General features: G+C 35.9%; 1 protein-coding gene across 4 annotated transcripts in view; it reads left to right on the plus strand.

Annotated features, from left to right (window-relative positions):
* Positions 1-1,164: 1,164 nt before the first annotated feature.
* LOC122832458 (membrane-associated guanylate kinase, WW and PDZ domain-containing protein 3) overlaps positions 1,165-24,729 on the plus strand; it is a 67,675-nt gene continuing 44,110 nt past the window's right edge. The window contains exon 1 of one of the 4 annotated variants that reach the window (XM_044119275.1): positions 1,165-1,556. Coding sequence is in view for 3 of the 4 variants with exons in the window: in XM_044119285.1 (XP_043975220.1) it covers positions 1,966-2,048 (83 nt within the window). In the remaining variant the exon portion in view is untranslated. Of the gene's footprint in view, positions 1,557-1,718; positions 2,049-24,729 lie in introns of those variants that run through there. The other 3 variants (XM_044119285.1, XM_044119256.1, XM_044119266.1) reach the window with 3 other exon arrangements.

The raw sequence follows: 24,729 nt of genomic DNA on the forward strand, positions 1-24,729 counted from the left end.
TCTTTAGCATATAGCATTGTACTTTATTATTCCAATATAAATATTAACAACTATCATAGAGAGCCTTAAACTAAAGTTGTGAAGCAAACCTGCAACAAGGTGTTTAATTTAGCAACTCTGTTGAAATATGAACATATTTGGCTCACTATTTAGCAAGAAAATAGTCAGTTTTAGTCATTTAATTAATGCATGCTGCGATTAATAATTTCTAAAGTATTCACAGTTTAATTACTAATATATGTATAAACTGTCTGTTAGCAAGTTATAAGGTGAGTCTTATTTATTTTGAACATGATAGAAATATAAAATTATACGCATGAACAAGAAATGCAAAAGACACATATTTTGTACTACAATAATCTTAACATGCTTGAAAAGGAGCACGTTAACAGCAGCATGTTTAATTTCAGCCCCCGAAAAATATTCAGGGGCAAAGATTATTATATTTTCTCTATTTAAAATCACAAGAAATATTATTGTGAACGATAAATCCATCCATCCATCCATTCATTTTCTGTTCACCCCTGTCCCTAATGGGGTCAGGAGGTGCTGGTGTCAATCTCCAGCTAACGTTTTGAATTATCGTTTTTTTAGTCTATAAAATGTTTTTAGTTTATTCCCAGCAACAAAAATAAGAACTGTTTTTTATTCATCCAAATAAAATGGATGGGAATGTCAACATTTGTTTTTGAGTAAACACATGCTGGATTATAATAATAATAATAATAATAATAATAATAATAATAATAATAATAATAATAATAATAATAATAATAATAGTAGTAGTAGTAGTAGTAGTAGTAGTAGTAGTAGTAGCTCAAGAAAAAAATCATTTTGCATTTAAAATTTAAACTTGCCATAAAAAATATTCCAAAAAAGAAACTACTAAAAGTGTTGGGTGGCCACATTTGTGCCATTCTTTAATTGCTGTCAGGGGCCACAAAAATTAATCTAATGGCCACAAATGGCCCCCGAGTGGCACTTTAGACACCCCTACTCCAATGTATTAAGAAGCACCTGCAGTTCGGTAGGTTTCACAGTTTTAAGCACTAAATTCTCAGCTATTTAACATCAGCAGGGCTTCATATCGCCACTAGGTTACATGGCCCAGTGCGTCATGTTTTGGGGAAAACTCAAGTTTTCACCTCGTTCTCACGCCTGTTCGTCCCGGAAGCAAAACCGAAGCAGAAAGCGATGCTGCTGATGCAGGTAGGTCTCAGATAGAAACACTGGGCGGGTGTGGGCGGTGTTTTAACTCCTTTGTCCTCCTCCCCCTTCAACTTCTCATGGATAACCTTCTCGTTTGTTGTGTCATTGCGCTCAAAGAACATGTCAGGATCATCAACCTGACCGCACTCATCCCATTTACCCCAAAGCTCGGCTTTCTGCAGCAATGCGTCTGGGAACAAGTTCGGTAGCACCTTTACTTCCCTTAAACTTACAGCAGTAGCTTTGGCGGTTTTGTTTTTTATTATTTACTCTACTTTAATTGCGCTTTGATACCTGGGCGATCTGGGAGAATAAAGCATTCGAGGCGACGTGGAGCGAATATGGAGGTAAGAAATGGATTATTCTGTGAATTGCACAAGTTAAAATAGCTCCTTCTGAACAAGCTCATCCATCCTGTACGCGTTGTTTGCTCCCAACTGTGCAGCAGCTGCTATAAAATTATAAGCGGCGCTGTCAGATTTGGCTGATAGTGTGTGTGTGTGTGTGTGTTGTTTCCTCTCTCTCTCTCCGCGCTCTCCCTCTCTACAAGATCACCACGGAGCTCTCAGAGCATCAGTAGTGTCCAAACATCCCGTCAGCCGCGCACGTCGTCTCTGACTTTCTCTTTCTCTGCGGCGATCGCGTCTCCTCAGCATTTATCGAGGCTCATCCCGCTGCTGCTGCTTCTATTTCAATTCAAGCGATTCGTGAGAAAATATTTTAGTGCTGGCTGGTTCTTTAACCTCAGCAGGGTCAATGTATATAGACGCGTTCAAACGGATCCTCTTTGAAAGGCTGAACTGCTTGAAGAGAATGTGTGTGTGTCAGCGGCATGGCAGGTCAGTATTTCACTCTATTGTTTTTTTTTTGTTTGTTTTTTTTTTGCCTAAATATGAGAAATTTTAGAATCTGTTGTGGGAAATCCAAATGTATGTGTGCGCGTACGTGCGCGTGTGCATGTGTGTGACTGGCAGCATGGTGTCTGGTGAGTTTGCATCAAAAAAAAAAAGTCAACCATGAGATGAGTTTCTTTTGGGTTTTGTTTGTTGTAAGTGAATTTGATATGAAGGATATGGCTCTCCACCCATGGCTGCAAGATGTTGGGGGCGTCTCCATCTTTAGGGGAAGACTTATAAATAAGACTTCAAAACAGTGTGATATATTTCTGATTTAAAATTTTATTGCATCGTTAATGGGAATCTGGACTGTATTTTAACTTAAAATGTAAAATACGTGAATTTAAACTGAATTATTCTATACTAAACAGATTCCTCAAATCACGATTTAATTAAAAATTTTGTATCTGTATGTGAAAACACACAAATTATTCTTATTAGTCGTAGTAGAAGTAGTTTCCCTTTGAGATCTCAATATATGAAGGGCATTAAAAATACATTTTATAATAATAATGATTATTATTATTAATAGTAGTGATACTTGTTCTGCCATCCCAGCTAACTCTGTTTTTCTCCCAGATCATTTTTATTGAGTCATTTCCTGAATAAACTGAAAATTTGGTAATCTGAGTTGTATATTAACCATTTAAGCAATGGAAAGTTCAATGGAAGGAAAAAGTGTGGTAAAGCTAAAAAAAAATTCACAAACTAGTTTTTAGATAACTAGTTTAATAAACGATATCACTTTAATTGATCGGCTTGCTAACTTATCTAACCTGCAGTTCAGTGAGAATGGTGAAGTAATTTAAGCATATGCACATATGTTGGTCAGTGCATGTACAAACTTTTCTGTTTTTAAAAATCAGAAAAATTGTCTAAATATAATAGAAAAGTTCAGTTATTTGATTAAGTGAAACATGTAGATTGAAAACTCCTGTTTTTAAGCTTTTATTCCTGTTTTTAGGAGATTAAAATATTACATCATGCCAATAAAAAACCATTTCAGTACAGAAATGTCAGCTTAATGGAAGCTGTGTTTAATACCTGCTTAAAGGTATGTTTAATCCGATGAACGAATGCCATCAGAAGAAAATTTTTGGTAATATTCCAGTTTGGTGAGATGAACTTTTGTTTTGATTTTCAAAAAAAGCAGATCTGCAATGGAACATTAAGTGTTAAAATACATGGAAACAGTATTTTAAATACTTTATTGGTACATATGAGCCATATAACAACAACAATAATAATAACTAAGCCTTTTATTATTTTATTTATTATTTATTATCTTGTCTGAAAATTATAACATTTAAGAAAAATGTAAATGTAAATTGAAGAAAAACAATAATCAGAAAAAGGTATAAAATAACAGCTGATTTTGGGTAACTACAGCGGTTGACACTAAATTAAAGACAACCAAATGCTTATGACATGCAGAAAACTATCTGTAATAATGTGATGAAGGGTCGCTACGAGGCACACAGGAAGCGGGTCGGCCGAGTCGCTGCTTCTGGTTCTGTTAGTCCGTCTGAATGCTTAAAAAGCTTCTGCAGCTTCCCTGATCCCGTTCCTGCATTTGTTTTAAATTTCCAATCTCCTCCACAAATTGGCTTAATGAAACCTAAACAGAAGCCTTTGTTTGGGACACCTGCTCCCATTTTGCCAGCAATAACTCACACATTCAAATATATACTGTGTACTTCGCAGCCAGGTGTGTGTGCGTGCACGTGCACAGGAGCGTGCACATGAGCGTGCACCAGAGTACCTTGCAGCACTTTTAGTGAGAGTGAGAGGAAAAGTGTGTGCGTGTTGCTGTTTGTCTTTTAAGGTGTGTCTCAGTTCATTTCAAAGTGTCTGGGCTGAATCTGAAGCATTAATTTTGTCATTAATTTGAGGAGGAGTTACATTTTATGTTGGGTTGTCTTCACATGTGGCTCCTCTGGCTGTTATTCTGTTTGTTTTCTGCTTCGTTCCAGCTCTCTGCCCAAGTTTGAGCCACTAGTAAGTGGGAATTCATGTTGACGTATAAGCACGACTCTGCTTTTTACTGCTAACAAGAGGGGAGGATGAAGTGAGGGGCACATCCCGTCTGTCGTAGTAATGCGTGTCATCTGGGAGTTGTTGATTGTCTAATTATGTTTCTCCTGCGTCCTTCGGCATCATGCATATTCATGCTGCTGTTTTGAGGTGAGGTGAAAGCGTGTGTGTGTGTGTGTGTGTGTGTGTGTGTGTGTGTGGTAGTTTACCCTTGACGGTGCAGGTCTATGCAGGCACATTCTCCCATATGTGGTCCAAACCTTTGCTCCCAGCCACTGCATTTGAATGCTGCAGTTGTAGCCTGCTCTATTCTTAGTTCTCAACTCTTTGTGTGCAGTCTGGTATGAAAACAACAACACATGCGAGCCAGAAGTGTGGCGCCATGTGCTTGCATGTTTAGAGATTAAAGGTGTTTTATCACCTGATAATCTAGTAGACTGAGTTTGATTTGAGAACATGTGTTACATTTTCAGCCGCTGTGGTTCGCTTTCACACTGCACTGTGTCAAGTGAAACAAACTAATTGAAAATCCTGTTCCTCTCCTCACCTGTGGGGGCGCTGCACCAAGGAACTACTGAAGGAAACGGCTTGAAAACGTCTGAAAAAGACATGAGCTCAACTTCTTTCTTCACAAAATGCAAACAAAATAGAGTAGCATCAGATATTAGCAGTTGCAGGATTTCCCTTTTATCTTTGGGTAAAAATCACAAACCATTTCTCCCTCATGTTTGTTTTGGTTATATTTACCCAGAATGCCTTGTGCCATAATTTGCCTCCTCCTTTTGGAGCGGTCTTTTGTCTGCTCATTCGAACCGCACCAGAGTTCACTTCAATCAAACCAAGGCTGAAGTTTTTAGGTAGACCTCAACCAGAGTTTGATGGCACATTTACACCTCACCAAACGAACCAGACTTTAGAGACAAATGAACTAGAGTTTGATTAAAGTGGACTAAACAGGGCTGGTGTGAATGCATCCTAAGTTTTGATCAACTGAACCGCATTTTGTGGTTTACTCTAACTTTGCTGGCAGATCAGCAACTCCTCAATGACCAGGAGCGGAGTTACAGCTTTCACACTGTCGTATTTGAAATGTCAAGGAGGCAATGAGTGTATCCTTGAGTGAGATCTGAGTTGGACAACTGGGATCAATATGAGGAGGAGAGACAGGCAGCAGGAGCAGCAGAGGGTCACCTTCATCCAGCCCAACTGAATCAGCAGTATCTACTCACACACAGCCACACGCTCCAAGGCCTGCTTAGGTTACAAAACTACGACCTCACAAAAACGCTCATTATAGTGAAGTGAACCTTTCCCCCATTCGCTGCTGAATTATTCATTTTGTTATTATGATTTTAGCTGTTCCTTTATGAGGCTGCAGCGTGCCTCTCTGTGTTTGTTCTCGTCTTCTTCCCAGGCTGTATCTATTTTCTGTTTCATCCACCTTTAATTTTCCTAATCTCGCTCTGCTCCGCCTCTCTTATCCATCAGATAGTCGAGGAGCCGATCTGCTCCGTTTAATTAAAACGGCACTTCGTCTCGATGAGAGCTGATCTGGCATCGCAGTCAGGAGAGTAACCCACTGAGTTACCCAACTAAAGTTTCATATTTTGTCACATTACAACCAAAAACATTGGATTTTATTTGATTTATCAACACTAGATAATACTTTTAACTTTTTCTATTTACTTAAAGGTCTGAAATTAGTGGCATTCGTTTGTATTGAGCCTCCCTGAGTCAGTACTTTGAAGAACCAAGTCTTTTGTAATTTAAGTGTACCAGTTTTGCACATCTAGATTCAGAGTGTGGACTTTGACTGGGCCATTTTGAAATGTTTTAAGTGAAATAATCTGACAGTGGAACCAGTACTTTTATTTATTTTTTTTATCAATACTAAGAAGTTATCTACATAAAATAACAAGTTCCTTTATCTTGCAGAAAAATGACTTGTGAGTCAGTTTTGTCTCATTTCAAGTTTACTAACATACTTGCACTAGAAACTAGGCAAAAATGACCAAGTAACATTTTTTGATTTTGCAGTATGGGATATAATTTCATAACCTAAACTAGTTTTAACTTTGGCCAGCCTTGTGTGTGAGCTGTAATTATCTGAGATTAAGTAGCTTTTATTTACTAATTATGTGACTTCTGAAAGCAATTACTTCCATATTTGATGTGGTTAATTAATGCAATCATTTCTGGTTTTTCTTTTTCATATTTATGCAGTAGAGAAGTTTGATTACAATAACAAGTTAATAAAAAGTGTTTATTTAAGTTTCATATACCATCAAACTTTTGACGTTTATGTTTTTTGTAATTTTATAATGCATTACAACATTATTAAAAATGTCATTAAACAATTTAATTTACCACTAAATAGTTAAACATATAAATAAATTATTAAATACATCAGTAAATAATTAAATATATCACAAAATTATTAAATGTGCAATTAAGTAATTAAATGTCCCATGAAATGGTTAAATCTTGGATAAATCTACCTTTTTAAATAATGAATTTAAATAATAAAATAAAGAAAACTTCCATTTAAAACCATATTTAATTATTTAAGTCAAATTGTTTTGTTTAAATCAGGGCAGAATTAAATACTTTAATAACAAAATAACATGATTTGAGTTCATTTTTCCTAAATAAACAAGGTATTTGAGAGCAAATTAAAGCAAAATTTCTTCTGCGATAGAATTGAGAAACTGCAATTCAAAATGAAAACAAAATCTGAAACTAAACATTTTTTTAAAATCGTAATACAGATATTATCGATCCGCCATGTTATGCACTGCTTTTGTCAATGTATCAGAGTAAAATACATAGAAATTAGAGGCTGTAACGAAGCCAAATGTGAACAAGTTGAAGGGGTAGGAATATGTTTGTGGGACCTCTTGTCACGCTGGTTTTCTGCAGAGATAATAGAAGCGCACACTGTGCTGCATTCCCCCTGCCTTGACCTTGATCCCCTGACTCTAAATATACAGTTTCCCCACAGGGAGGCTGCTGTGATCCTTCCAGGTGTGTCTGCGAACATTTGTGCTCATCAATGATTAAATATTGTTGTGGTCAACACCAGAGCAGCTTTAAATCCCACACCGTTGTAGATTTGGGGTTTACAGAATGCACCGCTTGTGCTTTTTATTTCATGTGCTGCAGACTTTCTATCTTCTGATTGGGGGTTTTATTGAGCAGGGCCAGCCCAAAGCACACGTGGGCTTACTGGCAGTATAGAGTCCTCCACACCACCAGGGGGCCCCAATGGCACCAAACTGGCATGATGGGAAATACATACAGCTCCAGAAAAAATGAAGAGCCCACTGCACTGAACCCGACTGAAAACCTCTTGATTTTTCCACCAAATGTTGATTTTTGAAATCTTCCTGAGTTAAAACATTAGTATTGTTGTTTCTAAATGAATACCAACTTGTTTTTTGTTTTGCATTATTTGAAGTATGAAAGCACTGCATCTTATTTTGACCATTTCTCGTTTTCTGTAAATAAAAACTAAATTTTTGCTTAGAATTTTAGAGACATGTTGTCAATAGTTCATAGAATAAAAAAAAACGACATATAAAAAAGTAAAATCTGAGAAACTGATCATTTTTAGTTGTCTCTTAAAAGTTGTATATAAATATTAAATAACATTGAAAATTGCAAACTAAATGCTATTAAATATGGGAAAACAATTTTGCATTGCTTTTGTAGATAATAAGGGTTAATCTCTTCCTGTTGTTGCCACTGTTGGGGAAATATAAGATATTAAATTTAGTGTTTCAAATAGTTAAAACAAAATGACACACTTAAATACAACTCTGTATTTCAAAATCCAAATTATTTTTCTTACTTCGTTACTCCTGTAAGGTTAAACTCAATATAATAGCACTGGTATAATGTATGCTAATAACAAAGGATGCTAATGATAGAAGGTGTGTTCCACACATGAAGTAGCTTAGAAATTATAAATTGTTTGGTGTTGACATGTTGGTATGGGGGCCACCCAACAAAAGCTGCTACGGGCCCCAGAAATGCTTTTACCGGCCCTGTTAGCGAGCAGAACGCCTCTGTAAACAATGGAACGAGGATATTTTTCTGTGTGTTTCTCAGCTCTCACGGGTTTAATCTTTTATTTCTAAATCTGTCACCGCTATCTGTTTTGTGCTGAGCAGTCCCGTGCCCTAGATTTGAAAGTGAGCGAGCGTCAGTGAGGGTTTACTACACCCCACGTTGCTCGTGTTGCTCCAGTGTAAATGTTGGGAGGGAGATGTCAGAGCGCGCGCACAAAAGGAGACGGGAGAGTTCCTGAGTTTGTTCTTCCGTCTGATTGCCTCTCCACTTTTATTTAATTTAAAATGAATGTAGGGCCTGTGGTTATTTAAGATGCTTTACTCGGCTGACCCTCTGCGTTTACACAGGAAGATGCTAAAGGATTAGCAGCAACAGCGAGCTTCACCACAAGTTTCAGGGATGAGTCGACCTTCCTTTACAGAAAATATATTTCCTCTGTTTACCCTAAAATGTCTTCACTGCAAATTAGGCTTCATCTCTGACAGATTTAATTGATCAAATGTAGCATCTTTTCAGCTATTTATTAAACATTTTAAAACAGGCTCCTACACAGGTGTCCAAATGTTCAAAATAGTCAAATGAAAATAAGCAATAGTAGTTGTTTTAAGTAGTTGTTTGTAAAAATACAAACATGTAAAAAGCATTTTGCTGTCTTAAAAGTAACCCACCTAGGTTTCAAAATTTATAGAGGATTTGGATTTCTTTCTTTCAAAATGCTTGCTATATTTAGTCAAGTTTAATAAATTAGATTAAGGCTGATTTTCAGTAAAACTCCTGGTTCTATTTGTTATAAAAACTTTGTTCTAAAAAGATGAAAACTTTGTGTTGTTAAACAAAGTTTAACAGCTCAAAGAATACAATATTTTGTGTTGTATTCCTTACATTTTCCACTGTAAGGACATTATGTTGATTATAATTTTTCTCTTATTACAAATAAAAAGTCTCCATCTGCATAAAGCTCCTGTGATGGAACAAAGTTGAATCATTCTTGGATTGCAGGTGGAGGGCCGAACAAATCAGTCCGAAGGCCACAAATGGCCCCCAAGTCGCACTTTGGACACCCATAATCCACTGTTAAAATTAGCACAGAAAAAAAGATTAAAAAGAACAAAGTTTGTTTTTAAAACAGTACGGGTTAGAAGTCTTTGAAATATGTTAATAATGAGATATTAAAGATAATTTATGCGTTACCTAAAAACAACATAAAATATAATTTATCTTTTATAAATGCAAATCCAGGACATGTTTTGTTTAAAGATTCAACAATTATCAAACATTTTACAATTTTTAATATTATTCAATGCAATTTTACTTAATTCAGTTAATTGCATATTTATTTCTTATTTATTTTACTTTTATTTTACTAGATTATTTTACTGATCAAGAAAAAGCATCAAAACATCATACAGCAGAAAACAGAAGATAAAACATAAAAGAAAAAACATAAAATATGTTACATGAAAATGTAACATATTCATGTTACATTTTTATGGGTGAGAAAATTAAACAAATAAATAAAAATGGCATAAAATACATGTGTAAATCTCCCATTAATTAACAAAATTCATTATATAATTATTAAAAACACCATTAAATAATTTAATTTACCGCTAAGCAGTTAGATATATATTTAAATTATTAAATGCACCAATAAATAATTAAATATATTGAAATATGAAATTAAATGTCATATTTAAATGTCTCATGAAATGATTAAATCTACCTTTTTAAATAATTAATTGAAATAATCAAATAAAGAAAACCTTTTAAAAATATATTTGATTATTTCACGGTGTATTTATTTAATACAAAACGTTCAATATACACTTTATAGGTCAGCCATATTAAAAAGTCGATGCTTCGATCGGATATTAAGGATTTTCCTGAGTTGATTAAAGTCGATATTGAAGTTAAAATACAGAGCTATAAGTTTTTACAGTCATTAAAATTAAACATGAATTAATTGGATGAATATATTAGAGCCTAAATGTTTAAACTGGTGCATTTCCAAAGCATTGTGTCTCATGTGTAGCTAGTAGTTGATGATAAGCACATTGATCTTTGATCGGTTAAAAATCTGTTTTGTACAACTTATAAAAACTACAAAGAGGGTCTCACCTTAATCACACCTCTAACACAGCTGTCTATTTTTACCCAACTCACCTGTTCATGTTTTGTCAAGCATTCTCAACTCTTCATTGCTTTTACTATCTCTCATCATTATTCCTACAACCATTTGATTCAATCCCAAATCTTAAACCAATCTTACTTTTATTTATTTTTATTCCTCCCATCTCTCAGGAATGCCCAACCCTCTAAACCTCATTCTGTCGTCCTTCTCATCCATCAGTCAATTTCATCTTGTACCCCAGCATTAAAGGTGACATGTTGTTCTTCTTTGAACAGGCTAATATCTACGGTCTATACAAAACATTTTTTTTTTGCACAAATCATTACTATAATGAGATTTTAGTTTGCTCAGTTCTAACTATTTGGAGCTATCTTAGGGCATCTTGTCACTTTAAATCCAAATAATCTACTGCTGGCCACGCCCCCCAACTCAACGTTCACGCTCACATGAAAATGACTGAAAACAGCTGTGCAATTATACAACCGTTCAGATTTGAAAAGCAGAAGTGGAGCCTCCTGCACAACCAACAGGAATGCTGCAAGTGGTTTCTGAATGGTAAGTCAACAAAAAAACATTAGTCTTTTCCAGCAACCATTGTACAGCGCATACAGCGGTAACATTAGCTGACCAAATGTGCTGGAACTCAACTTAGGTTGCTAGGTAAAAGGACTGGGCTTTGCTGGCAACGGATCAGAACCGGATGTTTTTGAAATGGCTTGTTTTCCAGACACCAAAAACATCAACTTATTGCCAAAAACACGGCTGGTAGTTTTTTTTAAAGTGCTTAGGTTGTTTTTAGAAACAGTTGAGATTAAAATAGAATTACAAAAACATGCTAAATGTGAATTTTACACAATAGGTCCCCTTTAATAATGCCACTCTTATCTCCATTACCTCGTCCCCCTCATCCCTCATTCACTATTAATCCTATTACACTTGTTTTTCCCAATTACTAACCCCCTCATCCTTTGTCAGTCTCATCTCTTTCCTCATCCTTTCACTCATTAAATCTTCCTTCGTTGTCCCAAAGACCTCATCCATCATCCATAGCTGCTTTTTGGCAGTCATCCCCCCTTTTAGTCCCTCTCATCTTCCTCATCCATTCATCTATTAGCCACTATTTGCTCTTCTGTATGATTTGTAGCGTCCGCAGAGGTTCAATCTCCAAAGACTCCAGCATTAAATGTCGCCACATTCTCCTCCATAAATCTTTTGAACTCACTATTGTGGCGCAATCCCTGCCGGTGAAATGTGAACACATCCTTTCTTATATAAATAATCGACATCCCGTAACACTTGTGTGCTTGATTTAAAGCCACAGCGGTTGGGCAATGAATCCAGAAAGAAATCGTTTTCTTTTTGAAACCATATATAAAAAGGTTTGTTGGTGTAAAAAGAATCCCAGTCTTTTTCGATTGTTTATTCACTGCCAGTATTCGCTGAGGGACAAATGAAGCCTTAGACATTCTGGTCACATTTTAGCTGACAGAACACACAGTCAGTCCATCAATATCCACCAAAATTCACATTTAGAGAAGACAGCCTTTCACTGCGTTGGACTTTCAGTCACACACATAAAATACAGAAAGGCTTCCAGAAAATGAAACAGCACTCTAGCTAAACTGATTGATTTTAGTTAATTGTATTACTGTAAATATAAGTTGGAGCACCAATAACATGCAGTGGCCTGAAAATGTATTGTGTCCTTTCAGTTTTTCGTTGTCATTTCAGGCAGTTCTCAAATTATTATTTAATCTAAATTAAGAAAAACACGCAACACAAACTAACCTTGACCTTTGTGAAGATGTAATTGCCCAAATTGGGTAACGATGGTAGAAGTTTGCTCTGCAATTGGTGGGTTGGCGGTTCAAATCCTTGGATTCTGACTAAACAAAAATGGCCACAAGTCTTTGCTCTCAGTTCTCTTTTATTTGATGCCGATACATCAAATAAATTACTGAATATTACAAGATTTCTTACCACATAGGTTTTTTATTGAAAAAAATTGATTTGGAAAAATTTTATTTTGAATTATTGTCATTTTCGTCCTCAAAATACCAAAATTTCCACTTAACTTTATATCTTGGTCCATCTGATGATGTAATTTCCAAATATGAAGTGATTGATAATTTGATCAGTTACTCAGTACTTGAGTAGACTTTTTACTAAATACCTTTTTACTCTTAACTGAGCAATTTCTTGGATGGCTACTTGTTACTTTTACTTGAGTAAAATGATGTTGAACTAGTGCTACTCTTACTTGGGTGCAGTTTTTGGGTTCTCTACCTGCTACCTGTCCTTGCATAGCAATGACACACAGCTTTATGTTTTTCTTTCACCACATGACCACAGTCCAGCAGCTTCTGCCCCACAGTTACCGACGGCAACAGAAAAAAGGGGGAGGAGCTGCCAGCTACTGGTTGCTGTGGTAACCAACTGCCAAGAGCAGCCTAACAGAACTTAATGTCTGGAGAAAACAACTTCATGACTGAACAAAAATAGATTCAAACAATAAATAAACTTCACATCTATAATAATGCTAAAATATAACCCTATTTCACGTGAATATTTTAAAGGATTTATGTGGCTCCAGTGGCTTTTATTTGACAGTGAGTGACAGGAAAATGGGTTGTGAGAGAGAGTTAAGAAATTCGGAAAACTTTAACAGGACGGGAAAAATTAAAACGAATATATATATATATATATATATATATATATATATATATATATATATATATATATATATATATATATATATATATATATATATATATATATATATATATATATATATATATATATATATATATATGTGTGTATATATATCAGTCATTTTCATGTGAGCGTGAACGTTGAGTTGGGGGGCGTGGCCAGCAGTAGATTATTTGGATTTAAAGTGACAAGATGCCCTAAGATAGCTCCAAACTAACGTACTGCAGCTTTAAATCAAGCCTGACTTACTGCAGTCTTCACATAATATCCTTATTGTCTAAATATATTTGCTTTTGATGTTATTTTGCTAACTCCATTTATTTTCCTTTAAAGTGATTTGAACATAAAAACTTCATTTTTAACTAAAACAGAAAATAACTACTGGCACACAAGCAGAGCTTGATTAGGGAAACATTTCACAGCAAAATCTGCTTGTGTTAAAAGTTTCCTCACCTTTTCCAAAGTTGTACAAACTGGGCTGCGGTCAAAGCCGATTATGTCAGCCAGTGATCTACAAGCTGAGCGTTGGCTTTGATGAGGATGAGGCCCGGCATCCAGATAGACATCAGGAACATGTGGAGAGTCACGAGAGCTGACAGTCTGAGCTTTCTTCTTCCACTTAGACACTTTCTATTGATAATGGGGGAAAAAGGAGAAATATCTGTGCATTGGGCACAACGCTGCACTCAAGAAAGACCCTTTTAAAACAGCTTTTGAACATAAAATCAAACATTTGTATTTCTGCTCATCCTTCCTGTCTGTGAGAATGCTTAAATAAAAATAGCTTTTCTTTTTTATTGTCTTGGCTCGGCGCCAGCTGAACATGCGACTCCCTGGCAGGGACTGGATTTGTGAGTGCCCTGGATTTATAACAGTCTCAGAGAGTAATTGTGCATCTCAATAATTGCCTTTCCTGCTTCTTACAATATCTGGGAGCAAAATGTAATAAAAAAATAGGTTAATTTCCATTTATTGCTGGGAAAACTCTTTCAGTGGAACAGTGTGCACTTTAGGCTTTACCTTGAAATAAATCTGCCAGATCAAACTGTTGTTTTCACAACCTTGGTAGAACCAATTTAAGCAAAGTAATTCAATTACTCATTTATCTTAATTAATGCATATGGTGTACACTCCTTTTTTTGCTTGAAGGTCTTTCAAGAAAATTATGTGGCCCAGTGTCAAAACAAATTCCTTCTTGCTTCAACTTCATTGATTTAACTTGACACTGAAATATTGGACTTTAATAAATTAGCAGCTCAACAAGCAACCTGGAATTACGGCTTTGTTAATTTGTCGTGTCATGAGCAGCTGGTTTTTATACTGAACATACATACGTACGTACGTGGGTGGGTAGGTAGGTTCATTGATTCATTCATTGATTCATTCATTGATTCATTGATTTGTTGGTAGCAGTATGTCAGACGACTATCAGGGCCAAGAGTAGATTTTCATAAAAATATCTGGAATTTTGAGATTAATCTTATAAAATGTCTAGACAAAAAAAAAATCTGAAATTTTGAAATTAATCTGAGAAATTTTTGAGAAAATTTTAAATTTTTGCCGTTTGGCAGAAATGTATTGCTCCTTTTTCACGCCATCATAGCCAATAAATAAAAGTGTAAAATACCTTAAAGTATAAGAATTAAACAGACGTAGTTAAAAGCAAGGTATTATATAAACATATTTAAAAAGTTGATGAATTTGTATATCCAGTTATATTCCAATGTGTGATAGATTTACTAAAAAGTTGTAAATAAAGGAAAGGAAAGTTTTTATGTAATATTCAACTTTTTATGTAAATGAAAATGTGAAGAAAGTTTGGATTGGTATTCAGCCCTCCTGAGTTTTTCCAGATCTACTTTTTGCTGAAATTACTGCGTTCTGAAGGAAAACCACAGCATGATTCTGCCACCACCATGTTTCACAGGGGACGTTTTACACCAACTATTTTATTTTGCACAAAGTTTAATCTGACGAAAGTACTTTCTTCCACATATTTTTAGTATATAAACAAGCGTACATAAAGTTCATGGTCGAGTTATTTTCACAGCTGTTTATACCAGGGAGTCAGAATAATAATTGCCTCTGGCCTGAGTTTTATGCTTTGTGTCTAAAGAGTTACATTGTAAAAATAAAACAAGATACATCCACGCGTAGCCTCTAAGTAAAATGTGTGTATCACACACACACACACACACTGCCTGACTGCTTTGGTCTGAAGTTATTACAGTGGAGGGCGAGGTTGGGATCTGCAGAGATCCTGAGCATGTCGCTGCTGGCGAAGAAGCCAGTGAAACGTGATATGTGTTTGTCAGCTCTTCTCTGACCTAAAGGTCGAAAATCTCAATGCAGCAATCTTTTTATAGGGCTGGAAATCTTGAAATCCTATATTGTGTTCCCCTAAACCGGATGTTTATGACTGTAATTCATGTAATCCAGACAGTCTGTTATTTTTAGTCATACTTAGTTTGGCTTGAAAAGACAGTAATTTTGTTATGTTTGCTACTGTAGTCAATAAAAATATCCTTCCTGAAATGTTCATTCATCATCTTGTGCTTACTTATACACCAGCATTTGGTCCAACAAAGAAAAAAGTCTTTTTATAGATTTTGGTCCTAATGGGTTTTGTCATTTCTTGGAATGCAATTAAGAATGAAGACGACTCATTCTACGCTTTGGGCCACTTTCTAATTTATATCCACTGAATCACTGTCTCAATTTGTTCATTTTCTGCTAAGCTGACATGCAGCGGCGGCCTGTGTCTGTTCAGGCCAGTGGGGTCGACCAATCAGAACAGATCTCGGTTTTACGGGGGTGGATGGCCTTTTTAGGTTCAATTTTTAAAGCCGGTCTGCAAATAACATAAACCGTTTACATAAAGCACAAATAATAATGTGATTTCAGTCTCCTGTTTGGAAAAGTGTGTTTTGAAAACCTAAGTTTGGCATTTAGATCAACGTATTTCTCCAAAAGAACTAACAGTTATTCAAGAATTAAAACAGAATAATTTTAAGAATGTTTTCAGAAGAGACTGACTGCACACAGGATAACCTGAAAATTTTTTTTTCTTTTGAAACTATTTAGCAAACATTGTGTGGTGCTCTAATTCTTATATAGGGCTGAAAAACAAATCAACAACAATATATATTGTGAAAGTGATCAATATCATTAGGTAATATACTGTACCTGATAGAATGTCTTACAGAATGTCAATTATTTGATCCAGAACCGCGTAGCATTCTGGGAGATGTCGGCAAAGGAAGTGGTTTGGTGCCTCAAACTCTCACGACCAGTTAAGCAAAGCTGGTGGAATCAACTGGCCTCACTCACTCTCTGGTTACCTAGCAACTCACTCATTCTTTGGTTGCCAAGCAACAACCTGTGGAGTAACTGGCACAGCTGCAGTTTAAAGTTCCGCCACTTTGCCTCATAACATAACTGATAAAAAATAACAAAACAATGGCTTGGAGAGAAGACTGTGGATAAAACAGGAAAGGTCATGCCACCAGTTTGGTAGTATTTCCAATATTTAAAACAAAAACAGTTTATCAATAATTATCTATATCGCCTGATATAAAACACTTATACTATGATATAGTTTTCAGCCATATCGTCCAACCCTAGCTTTATGTTAATTTTAAATAATTGTATTGTTGTTAATAACTTTTTATACCAGTCGTTCAAATTAAATATAGACTTAAGTTCACTTATATTTTCTTTAGTTATTTATGTATTATTTTTAATGTTTCCTTTTACTATGTATGATTATAATTTTAAAACTCATTTCAAGATTTTAGAATCTGTGATTTTTTTTACAGTTTTTATAGTGGAAATGGTAAACATATTTCATGGTTCTTAATCATTTCAGAGTGGCATTAGCGTGGATTGGCATTTATAGGAGACCTTTATGCAAAATTCAGTATTTGCACGTTTTTGTACTTCCATTTGAGTCTCTACTTCTGCAGTCCAATTGCTAAAAAATCATTATCTAAGAATGATTTTGTGAAAAAAATTAAACCTATTCAATGAAGCGCAGTATGTCATCTTTAATCCAGTTGCAGTGACTTTGGTAGTGCTGATTCATTGTTAGTTTTCTCTGGTGTTTCCCTATTTGGATCAATAAAGTCATCTTGTCTCAATTTTGGAAATTGAGTTTGGACGTTTTTGGCTGCAGCTTTGCAGCCACAATGACATTGATAGTTGGACAACGTTCCCAGTAAAAGTGCTGAATAATTAACAGTTTGATATTGGATGAAGTTGTAAAAGCGTGGCTATGTGGGCTAAAATATTACATTTTTTAAAATTTTAATAAAGTAGCACAAGCTACATTGAGAGTTTATTTGCTTTTCACACCATCCTTCTCACTTTGTTTGGTAACAAAATAAACTTATTTGCTGTTCATTATTGTTTGTCACAGTTCCAATTGTTTTCATTATTGCTGATTTTCCTGCTGCATTTTATGTTTTACTTGGCATGTTCTCTTGTCTTGGCCATTTTGAGAAGTGGCTAAGACAAATGGGCTTTTGTGTGAAGTTATATCTGTAATCTAGGGAAAATTAAATCTTATGGACACTCTTATCCAATTAAAAAAGAAAACTGTATAGAAATTTTAGTTAAAAACGGCTTCAGTTCATTTACATTTAATAATAAATATAGCACATTTAAAAACAACAGCTGACCAAAGTACTTCACCGTTATTAATAAAATAACACAATAAAATACTGTGGTGAAATAAAATGCAAAAGTGTCAATATTTTTCAAAACTATTTGGCAAAACATCAGTCAAAAGGCCAGACCTGAGTTGGACTTTTCCTGAATAAATACATTTTCTGCAATTAAAGATGAATTTATTTTAAAAATTTACAAGTCTTTTCCTGAGGCATCAATAAATTTGTAGGGTGGCATACATAAATAATCTTTGAAATCAGATTATCTTACAAAAATAGTTTTGAACCATTCGGTTTGGTTAAAATTCTTTCACTTTGTTAACCTTTAAGTTTGCAGATGATGCAGCATAAACTTTGGTGCTTCAGAAAAAAGATCAAGCCTCTCCTCATTCAGTCTCACCTGCAGCTCCTCGTCTCCGAAAAACCTTCTGATATCTGTGACACACCCGACCGAGGGGCAATTATCAGCCCGGTGCGCCGCTCCCTCTCTCTCCGTTTCTGAGAGCAAAGCTCCGCTAGGTGACAGGCATCTACAGTCGACAGTGTCAGGTTGTGTAAAGCAGAATCCGGCTGTGTGAAATACAGAGAAAAAGGAATTCAGCCTGCCTGAATTTTTTAGTGTGTACTTCATACATGCATAATATTTCTGGGATATTAATGTTTGATTAAAAGAGATTTATCTTAAAACGCGCTTCACTACTTTACGTTCACACTGCTGCCTGAAGTGACCCAATTCCGATTTTTTATTTTTTTGTTTACCTACATGTGATCTGTATCTAGTCTTTTCATGACAGTCTGAACACAGATCGGATTTTTTCGGATGCGACCCAGGCTGCTTGAATATGTGGCCCTATGTCCGATTTCGGATTTTTGCAAGTGTGACCTGAATCTTAACCTGAACGTCATTGATACTCGATAAACGTCACTATTCTGCGTCCTGATACGCGCAAGCGGGCAGTAAAACAACAGCTATGACGGACGATAATGAGGATTAAGTTGTTAATATGCTGCTCCAGCGAACAACAACTTCAAAATCGTAAGATATGCTCCACCGTTAGCATCCATGTTTACTTCCGCAAACACAGAGCACTTCTTCTTCTTTATTTATGGCGGTTGGCAAAACACCGAGCACGCTCTCTATCTGTGACGTTATTGCGCCCTCTAGTGCGCATGCGGGACACTTTCAGGTCGTTTGCAGTTCACACGGGAGATCACATACAGGTCGTATTTATTTGGAAGTGTGAACGACCACAAATAATTAATAAATAAATAAATAAATAAATAAATAAATAAATAAATAAATAAATAAATAAATAAATAAATAAATAAATAAGATTTCACAGAAAATCGGATTTGGGTCTCTTCTGATTGCAGAATGAACATAGCCTATTTTGAAGAGAATTTTGTGGAGTCAAGTCTATGTTTGTGTGCAAGCCATTATGGCATGTATTAAGTGTTGCTGCTTTAAGAGCAACATAGTCTAGTCTCAGGTTTTACAGTTTAAATCAGTTTAAAAAGTTTCATGGGATTTTAAAGCGAGTCTATTACACTAAATTCACATTTTGCACCTTTTGATACATTCATTTTGATCTCCACTGCTTCTGTCCAAGCGCTTAGAAAAAAGCACCTGGACTGTTTTTTGGCAATAAGTTAAAGATTTTTGTCTGGAAATTGAGTTGCTTTTATTGATGAGCACTGCCCCATTACCCAGCAACCCCAGCCCAGCCAATCACCTAGCAACCCAAGCAGAGCTCCAGCACGTTAGTAAGCTGGTTTTACCATTGTGTGCGCTGCACAATGGCTGCTGGAAAAGACAATTATTTTATTGTTAACTTATCATTCAGAAACCATCTGCCTCTTTCTTGTTGGTTGTGCAGAAGGCTCTACTAATGCTGTTCAAAGATGTACTGTTGTATAATTGTGTATCTGTTTTCAGCCATTTTCACGTGCGAGTGTAAACTATGACTTTGGGGCGTGGCCCAAAGTCATAGTTGTTTGGATATAAAGTGACAAACATCTCAAAATAGGCTGAACTGACCAGCCTGAAATCTCATTATCTAAATAATTTTGCACAAAAAATGTGATGAACATGTTTTTTATAGTCCATAAACCTATCCTAGCCTGTTCAAGGAAGCATAGGTCACCTTTAAACAATCTCATTCAATAAAAATAACACTGTAGTTTAGTTTAACAGCTGGTGCAGCAGATAGAAACCAGGACGTGTTGATGTAGCTGTGAATCTGCTCAAGCAGATTGTGATATTTTTCAACCTGAATTTTAAAAGATCTCTTTCACATGTGGTAGACAGTCAATAACGATTTTCTAACTAGACCTTTAAAGGTTGACACCCAACTCACTCAGAAAAAAGCACATTGTTTATAATTTCTCTCGTCTCTTATCCCTCTTGTTCATACTTCCCCTTTCACTCCCATCTCTGATTCAGTCTCATTTCTCATCCTTCTCATTAGTTTTTCTCCATTTCTCTCCCATATTTCCCTCTGGCCGACCAATCCCTCCCATTTCTCATCTATTTCATCCTTTATTCAATCTCATTGCTCTTATCCTTATAGCTCTCCCCATCCCTCTCATCCCTGTTCTCCTATTTAGTATTATCTCACATCCCTAACATTTATCATTACTCTCTTACCTCATTCCTTACGCATTTCATCCTTCTCATCCTTCTTTCCTCTTCCTTTTGATTTCATCCTCTCTTCTTATTACAGATATTTGGTTCTCTGCTGTCTCCTTGTTCTCAAAATAGCATATAAAGCAAAAAAAAGGACAAATGCTTGGATTTTGACACAAACATCAACCTGTAAAATCTCTTTCTTGCTATAAAAATCGAACACAGATCATTGTCCGCATTACGAGATCTATATCATATTTAGAGCCAATCACGTCTGTGCCTCACAGGAGCACAAGCACATCTATAGATCTTTCTTTTTCATTTAAAGGAGCGTGAGTCAGCAAATAGAAGGTCATAATTTTACCCTGTCATCTTTTAAATGTCACGTTTCCTTATTACAGCAATACAGAAGCTAAAATTGTTTGGAGCTCAACGATCTGAGCTTCACAAAGCGCAGTATTTAGGAATGACAACTTATTATCATCAAATTAAAAGAGATATTGGTGAAACGAGCGTGCTCGGTCAGTTTGTGGCATCCGTCGATGTGGCGGGGACGAGTCCAGGTTGGTCTGTGGACCTGACAGGCTGCGGCTCATTAAACCCCCGTCAGACTCCAGGAGGTCAAAACGACAGCAAAATCTCAGGCGAATGCATGTATTCATACCGCATCTGCAAAAATATGCACAGAGGCAGGAGAGGATAATACTCCAAACCAATCAGATGATTTCTATTCCACATTTTAATCTGTACTGTTGACCAGTTCTGAGAAATCTTTAAACGGAGCACAAAGAGAATTACATTGTTAAGGTTGAAGCCCAAGGGAGCATATTTGTCAGAACATGTCTCGACATTGCATGGTAAATTAAAGCATGATTTAATTTGCTTTAGCTTATATTTTCCTCTGGTAGCAAGCGGTGCACCTGCAGGGTTACTCTGCTCTGTTTTAGGGCAGATGGCAGATTGGCTTCTGGGAAGCAGGATGACAATGTTGCTGCAGAAGGCTTCACAGTGGGGCAGACAGAGGAAGAATGGGGCCACAGTGTGGCACAGAGGATGTGATAAGAATAAAAAACTTGTTTATTAGTGTTTTATTCCACTATGCTTTCACAATAAATAAAGTACGACATGCATGTTTTTTAATTTTTACTTTTCCTGCAGGGATTCCTGATGCAGCAGAACCTGTGTCTAGTTTTATTTCTGAGCTGCTCTTTTGCAAGGTCAATAAAATGAGTCGTATGCCAACCTCAGGCTGTGCCGGGTCTCTCCATCTCTCTTTGACCTTTGTGCCTCCCTTTTTCCTCTCCTCCCTCCCTATTCTCTTAGCATGTAAGATTCATATATGTCTATTTTATTTTTTTAATCGTTTTAAATGATTTCTCTTCCTTGTTTGCTGGTCAAATTACCTGGGATCTAATGTGTGTAGCAGAGAGGAGGGAGAGAGGATGGAGCAGGATCTCTGTCAGCTCCGCCTGTTGAAGGGCCAGTCAAGGGGAAAGGATTAGATACATTCTGTCCTTCTCACACATCGACTTATCAGGTCCACACTACCAGGCTACTGAAAGAGAGCCTGTGTTTGGGTTGTGTGGCACAGCTGGTTAAAATAAACGGTTAGGATAAAGAATAAGGATATTTCACATTGCAATACAGAAAATTGCATCTTAAAGATTCTACAAAAGGGAAGGGTATGTTTTTAGAAGCAGATATGTGATTTTAAAATCTACTAAAACAGATAAGAACTGACAGAGTGTGACTACCTTTTGTCAACAGGAGACAGGAAAATTAAATACCAATATTTTACATATTTTGCATGTTTTTCCATTTGGGTCTCTACTGATTCTAAAAACAAGCCAAGCACTTAAAAAAAAACCCCAGACATTTTGTTGAAAAAAAGTTCATGTTCTTTGGCACCTGGAAAATGAGCTGCTTCCAAAATCTTCCAAAGGTGACGTCACAAATCAGTAGGTTCTGCCCGCTGCCTAGCAACTCCAGAAGAGTTCCGCCCGTTACCTAGCAACCCAAGCTGCTCCAGCATGCTTGGCCAGCTGGTTTTACTGCTCCATGAGTGTTATTACTGAATTATCATCCAGAAACCACTTGCTACATTCTTGTTGATTGTGCAGGATGCTGTACTAATGCTTTTCACAGGTTGAATAATTGTCTGTTTGCAGCCATTTTCACGTGCAAGCACAAATGCTGAGTTGGGGGGCGTGGCCAGCTGCAGTTTATTTGGATATTAAGTGACAAGACGCCCAAAAACAGCTCAAAATAGGCAGAACGGACCAGACTAAAATCTCATTATCTGAGAATGAGTTTCTGCAAAGAAAAAAAAAGTTTTGTGTAGCCCCTACACCTATTCTAACCTGAACCAGAAACTTCCAGAATATAGGGATGGCAATATGGCTTAAAAATTAAATAATAGTCACACTTCGTCAGTTCTTATCTGTTTCAGTAGATTTTAAAAATATAATTTTTTATTTCATTTTATTTTTTAGAAAAAAAAAAGCCCACAAAATAACTGGCTTTTATTTAAATAATTCATTCGGTGAGTTGATCTGAATTTTAAGTTGAAATAAATAGAAACTAAAACATGTTTGTCACACAAGATTGTAATTCTTGGGTGGGTTATTATTTCTGGCTTATAAATAAAAAATTGGATTTTCCAATAATTAAATCTTAAAAAACAGAAAATTCAGTTCATAGATTAAGTTGATTTATTACCCAGCCCTTTGCCAGAATGTTATTATTATTTTTTAAACAAATTTTTTTTTTTGTCAGGACGTTTAATTTACTGCTGTGGTTGTACCTTCACCACAGTGCACTTTTAAATCCCTTGGATGAGTGTCAGTTTGTTAAGTCTCCAAAATTCTACTCACACTTAGCAGTTTATTTTTCCTATTTCTGGACAATTACACATAAATGTTATTACTTTTAACTCACAACTGAGCTGCAGACATTGCCCTCACTACTTTGACTTGCACAGCCTTTGTTATGCATTAATGCCCAGGTTCAGCGTTCCATGCACAGCCTGGTCACAGCTTTCAGCTGCAGGCTCAGTTTACTTCTTTTCCGCTTGTTTTTCTTTCTTTTTTTTTTTTTTTTTACATTTTTCACAATTATTGTTATGTTAATTGTAGCTCAGGGTCATCTAAATAAACAGTAAAAAAATTATTACTTTTATTTTTAACTCTTATGCTGCTGTTCTTCGACATAGCCTCTAATTAATGGTAATTTATAGTAATAAACAATGTGTCTTTCTTCTTCTGTTTGTAATGCAGCTGAGTATTAAAGTGGAGTCAATTTTTCTGTTTCCTCCAACCCACATTTCACAGCAATTACAATCCTTCAATTACGAACTTTTTCTACCTTTTCTTCGAAGCGCCGTGTTTGCCTTTTTGATCTGCGACCATGTTTGTTCGTCTGTGTTAAGGTGACAGGGCTCCTCTGATCACGTCAGAGGAACATCGTCTGTTGTTTTGCATCAGAGCTGTCACATCACAGCCGACTCAAACAGATCTTCACCGTGTCAGCCACGTCTACAGCCTCTCAAGCTCGCAGCTGCTCTTCAGGAGCCACACCACATTTCAGCAGATTTCCCCCTCTGAGCCTCTTTACTTTCGAACTTCTCACCTCAAAAGTGAGATCCCACAGCATTTTTTGAAAATGTAAATGAAAACAGATGAAGCTGTGAAGAGTTAAAACACTTAAAAATTTGACCAGCAAAGATAATCACTTACAAAAAAAAGCTATTTTTTAGTGCATTGTGAGCTTCCTTCATCTGAAATGTTGAGAACAGTCACTGCTACTAAAAACATAAAAGCGACTTATTAAGCGAATTTGCCAGATTTGGTAATGCTTTATTTGACGGAGTGACACTGTCACAAACATGACATAGCACTTATCATGAATATGAAGAACTCTTTGTGAATGTCTATGACTGTTGTCATGAAGTGTCATTTTGTAAATAATGACACTTTAATGCAAACAGGCACTTTTAATGGACTTTCAATTAAACTTTTAGAGCAACTTTGCATTAAAAGTGTCATTATACCAAATGACACTTCATAACAACAGTTGTAAACATTCATAACAGACAAACATTCATGTTGATTCTATGTTGCATTGTGTTTTTGTGTTTGATTCCATGTAAAGCACTTTGAAATGCCTTGCTGCTGAATTGTGCTATACAAATAAAGTTTGATTGATTGATTGATAAAGACTCCTTCATGTTCATAACAGGTGTTATGTCATGTATGACAGTGTCATGTAAGTCTTATGCACACCCCGTCAAATAAAGTGTTACACATTTCTATCCTAAAGAAAAAGATATAAAACTTCAAATATTTCACAATGAGATTAACAAAGATAGAAAAATCTTACAAAAAC

The sequence above is a fragment of the Gambusia affinis genome, linkage group LG01, assembly GCF_019740435.1.
Source record: "Gambusia affinis linkage group LG01, SWU_Gaff_1.0, whole genome shotgun sequence".
Classification (NCBI taxonomy): Eukaryota; Metazoa; Chordata; class Actinopteri; order Cyprinodontiformes; family Poeciliidae; genus Gambusia; species Gambusia affinis.